At 39.3% G+C, this 4,660-nt stretch overlaps 1 protein-coding gene across 1 annotated transcript; it reads left to right on the forward strand.

The window, feature by feature from the left end:
* Positions 1–4,422, forward strand: LOC126377217 (uncharacterized). Its single transcript, XM_050024916.1, has 2 exons — positions 1–403; positions 4,169–4,422. The coding sequence occupies exons 1-2, from the start codon at positions 1–3 to the stop codon at positions 4,420–4,422; spliced, it is 657 nt and encodes a 218-aa protein (XP_049880873.1).
* The last annotated feature ends 238 nt before the right edge of the window (positions 4,423–4,660 follow it).

Here is a 4,660-nt window from a genome sequence, read left to right on the forward strand (position 1 = left end):
ATGGGAAAGGATTGCGCCAGTGGCATCTTCAGTCCGACGTGTTTGAAAATAGAAGCATTATCCTTGCTTGAAAAATTAAACACTAAAGAAGAAGTGAACCTCCTGCCAGGATTGAGTTTAGTGAAAGACCCTAGCAAGGAGAATGGTAGCAAAGCCGAAGAGTTTGCAGCTGAATTGGCGAGAGCTTTGCCGTCCAAACCCGATGAACGTCTCGACAAATACCTACTGTTCAGATTGGGAAGTTACTTAGATACTCATTCAGTGAAGTTGAGGCTGTTGGATGATAGTGCTACGGAGGAAGCCAGGGCCTTGATTGGTGAAGCGAGAGGCAAGGGAGGCGTCCTCGGGGGAGGGAAGAAAGGAGGCATGGGAGGACTTATGGCTATGGCGTTGATGATGAAAGGTACGTTAATAAGGGAACGAATTACTTGCATATAACGATACATCACGAAATCTTCCCACTTACAAATCGCTATGGCTTCTTTCACTCGTAATGAAATCTTAATATATGCTCGCCGGGTTTGAGTACCTCATGTTTGGATCATGGATAAGGATTTGTGCCCGGTTAATGGCAATAGGCTCCCCCAATTTATGTGGGACTGAAGCAAAGCTGGCGAGGAGCGAGTGTACAGTCATGAGCAATATAATGTACCCACTTTAGGACTCTGTCGCACTAACATATTTGACATTTAGTGAGGCTTCCAGTTCAATTTGTCAAAAAAGTTAATGTGACATGGTACCAAAGTGTATACATATTAATGCTCGTGACCGTACTAGTATATACCTCTGCCTATCTCTTCGAGGATACAGGCGTGAAGCTTTGTTAGTTTAAATTAACATAACTAGTTACTCGTTACCTCTTTAAAGTATCCTAATTTTTTTATAACCAAACTACATAGGTCTACCACTAAATAGAAATGCGTCAAGCTAGAAAATGGGTGCATAATTATGTTTACTACCTACTCCAAATTGAAGGCTTTTTAAAAGTCGAAAGGATAATTCAAATTATCATTCAGGTTTCACATAACGCAACATGACGTATAAATTCACGAGTATATCCCAATTGGGGTAGTCAGATGTACATCCAACGCAAGTTCAACTAAGCAACCACACCTCACCGAGATTTCTGTTAGACCAACGTGATAGATGGTGAGCCGTATCGCCGTCTATAATGGTCGGCCTTCACAGCTACTGTAATTATGTTTTTTTTGTAACTCCTTCATTTTGTATTGGTTGTGAAGTTGATTACCGACTATTTTATGGGCGATGGGATGATTACCTGTCTCTATTTGATTCATCATATCGGTCTAAGGAATTCGTATTAACGATGGCTGCAAGTTGTCTTCGATAACTTGTGGTCTATTGCGGTATAAACACCCCATGAAGGACTACGGGCGTGAAATATTTGCGTACATAATAGTAAAGAAGACATGATTGACAACACATTTTGTGTCAAATTGAGAAACAATTGAAGTTGCATTACATAACTTAGGTTCGCGACTTCATTCCCAACTAAGTTAATCAGAGGTAGCCTGGTTGGAAGAACGCTGGACTCTCATTGAGAGGTCGCAGGTTCGATTCCAGCACGGGTCTAAAACAATAATTTCCAAAATTGTTATCGAATTCATGTTTATCACGTGCTCAGCGGCGAAGGTAAATATCTTGAGGAAATTCACATACTTACTCAAGAAATTTTAATAATGTTTTCGGAGGTATGTGATTCCTGTTCACCATTAGTTCATCACACCCAACAACGGCCTCCGTGGTCCAGTGGTTGAGCGTTGTTCTCACGATCCGGAGGTCCCGGGTTCGAATCCCGGTGGGGACAAATCAGAAAGAAAGAAAGAAAGAAAGAAAGAAAGAAAGAAAGAAAGAAAGAAAGAAAGAAAGAAAGAAAGAAAGAAAGAAAGAAAGAAAGAAAGAAAGAAAGAAATAAAGTATTTATTATTAGAGGACACCACAGTAAGAATACAAACACAGTAGGAGAAAAAAAATATTACACAAATCACAATTATTAACAAAAACGTAAAAGAAACAGAAAAATAATAATAAAATACAAAATATTGGTCGTAACAGTCATGTGGCGGTGGTGGACGTCCTCAATAAATGGACCTCGCTCAGCATAAGCCGCGGCGTGAGCCACGACACGCTGGTATTCTGTGGGCCCAGACACACACAAATCACTTTGTGATCCCTAGTTTCGCTAGGACATTACAGGCTGATCATCTGATTGTCCAAAAGTAAGATGATCCGTGCTTCGGGCACGTTAAGCCGTTGGTCCCGGTTACTACTTACTGATGTAAGTACGTAGTCGTTACGTGAGCCATATCAGGGGTCTTTGGCGGCTCAATAGTAACCCTGACACCAGGGTTGATGAAGTTGGTAATCCACCTCACAACCCACACGATAGAACAAGAAGAACCCACTCCTCGCCTAATAGGGAGCGAATCTCTTGCCATTAACCTGGGTATAAATCTTGGAAACCACGTGATAGGCATCTATTATCTATGGTCCAAACAGGAAATCAAACTCATAAGGAGTGGAACTCTCTGCCGTCTTCTGTATTTCCGAATGCATATAACCCGGGTGTTTACAAGTCCAGAGTGAACATGCACCTTCTGGGCGAGCTCGCTCCATCTTAGGCCTCGTCAATCCCTTCGGGCAAGTCTGGGGCTAAGAGCAAACTCATAAAAAGTAAAAAAAAAGTCGAATTCAGTGGTTTAGAGCCGGGATTTGAACCCACGACTCTACGTAAGTTACGAATTTTCCGAACAGCGATAGCATGTGGTTAAAGTTTCAAATGAGCTTGTGGTTGTCCACCCCGGTAGGATTACAGGCGTGAGTAATGTCTGTCTGTTACTGACGCACTGGCGAGACTAATAAATAATAATACGGATTCGTTGGACCCTTAAAATCAAGATTGGAAAGAAAAGTTAGTAATAAAACACAAGCGATAACCAGAGCGTAGAAATTATAGAGATTTTAACTACACACGTCTGTCGTACAAAGTTGTCGCGGACATAATTAGGTGGTGCGGTATAAAGAATAACCACGCATTTTTTTTATTTCCTTGATTTTCGGTTTGATATTTTCTACGAATCGCAATTTTATACATTTAATTTTAAAATATTGACCACTATAAGGTGAGGAAATATGACAATAGCTATAGTTAAAGCTCAATTAAAAATGCTCAATAATCTCACATACATCATCGGATAGGCATTAATAATTTAAAAGGTGACACATTTTTCCAATAGAATTCCGAATGGAATATCTTGCTAGTTTAGTTATAAGCATTATTTAGTATTTACTAAACTAAATACTTATGAGGAAATAGAAAGAGTAAAGAAAAAAAAAACAAATAATGAAAGTTATCGAGGACAGAAGAGGAGGAATATGATTGGACACTTAATAAGACACGATAAAATTAAAAATGTCATAGAAGGGAAGATAGAAGAAAAGAGATGAAGACCAAGAAGAGCTTACATGGAACAACTTTAACAGAAAACGAATTTTGTGTCTTATAAAGAAGTCAAAGAATTGGCATTTGATATAAGAATGGAGAATGCTACACCGACAAGAGCGTAGCTCTTAAATTAAAACATAACTTAAGCTCACGACTATAACGAGGTAGTCAGAAGTACGTCCAGTCATAAGCAATATAATGTACCCACTTTAGGACTCTGTCGCACTAACATATTTGACATTTAGTGAGACTTACAGTTCAATTTGTCAAAAAAGTTAATGTGACATGGTACTAAAGTGTATACATATTAATGCTCGTGACCGTCCATCAGAAGATGAACTAAGTACCCACGCGTCACCGAGCTTTCTGTTAGACCAACGTGACTTAAATGATGAAATGAATTGAATACTTAAATTACGTCCCTAGGAGTTACAACCATGAGTTAGTCATTAATCTTAAGTGCAATTTTCATTAACGGTCTATAGACCGTTAATTTATGGTGATAGCCTATAGTCTATTTATTTTATTTATTTCTTTAAACACTTTCACCAACCCGCAGTGGAGCAGCGTGGTGGAGTATGCTCTATACCCCCTCCGGTTGATTGAGGGTAGGCCTATGCCCAGCAGTGGGGCTGTTTATGATGATGATGATGATTTCTTTAAGTAACAAACCACTAATCCTACCTTTCTCTGTTTTCACAGGTACCCTAATGTCAATCGGTCTCGGCGGCCTAGCAATGTTGGCTGGTAAGGCTCTAATGACAGCAATGATGTCCCTCCTCCTCTCAGCCATCATCGGCATCAAATCGCTGTCATCAGGCCAAAAATCCACTACTTACGAGATTGTCTCGAAACCTATATATAGCCACTCCCATAGTCACTCCACTGCCCACGAGGATGTGGGCGCATATGGGCATTCTGGGTACGGGAGAAACTTAAACGTAAGAAGACGTTGATTACTCTGTGGTTACTCTGTGTAACTTATTTATTTATGATTATTATTATTCATTGTACACGTAACACGGAAAACAATATGAAAGCATAGGTTGGTTTATCTCTAACGAGATCTCTTTAATATTTTGTTAGGTCATGCAATGTACAAATCAAAATATCAATCAATTATTCGCATAGGATTCAAGAAGAGAATCTAGTAAGAATTGATAAATATTTCATCTACTTAATATTAATTAATAG

The sequence above is a fragment of the Pectinophora gossypiella genome, chromosome 22, assembly GCF_024362695.1.
Source record: "Pectinophora gossypiella chromosome 22, ilPecGoss1.1, whole genome shotgun sequence".
In the NCBI taxonomy this organism is placed as follows: domain Eukaryota; kingdom Metazoa; phylum Arthropoda; class Insecta; order Lepidoptera; family Gelechiidae; genus Pectinophora; species Pectinophora gossypiella.

Excerpts from the sequence above, each read along its gene's own strand:
- LOC126377217 (XM_050024916.1), top strand. The coding sequence starts at position 1 with ATGGGAAAGGATTGCGCCAGTGGCATCTTCAGTCCGACGTGTTTGAAA. Across the intron at positions 404-4,168 it reads TATGGCGTTGATGATGAAAG|GTACCCTAATGTCAATCGGT; the intron begins GTACGTTAATAA and ends CTGTTTTCACAG.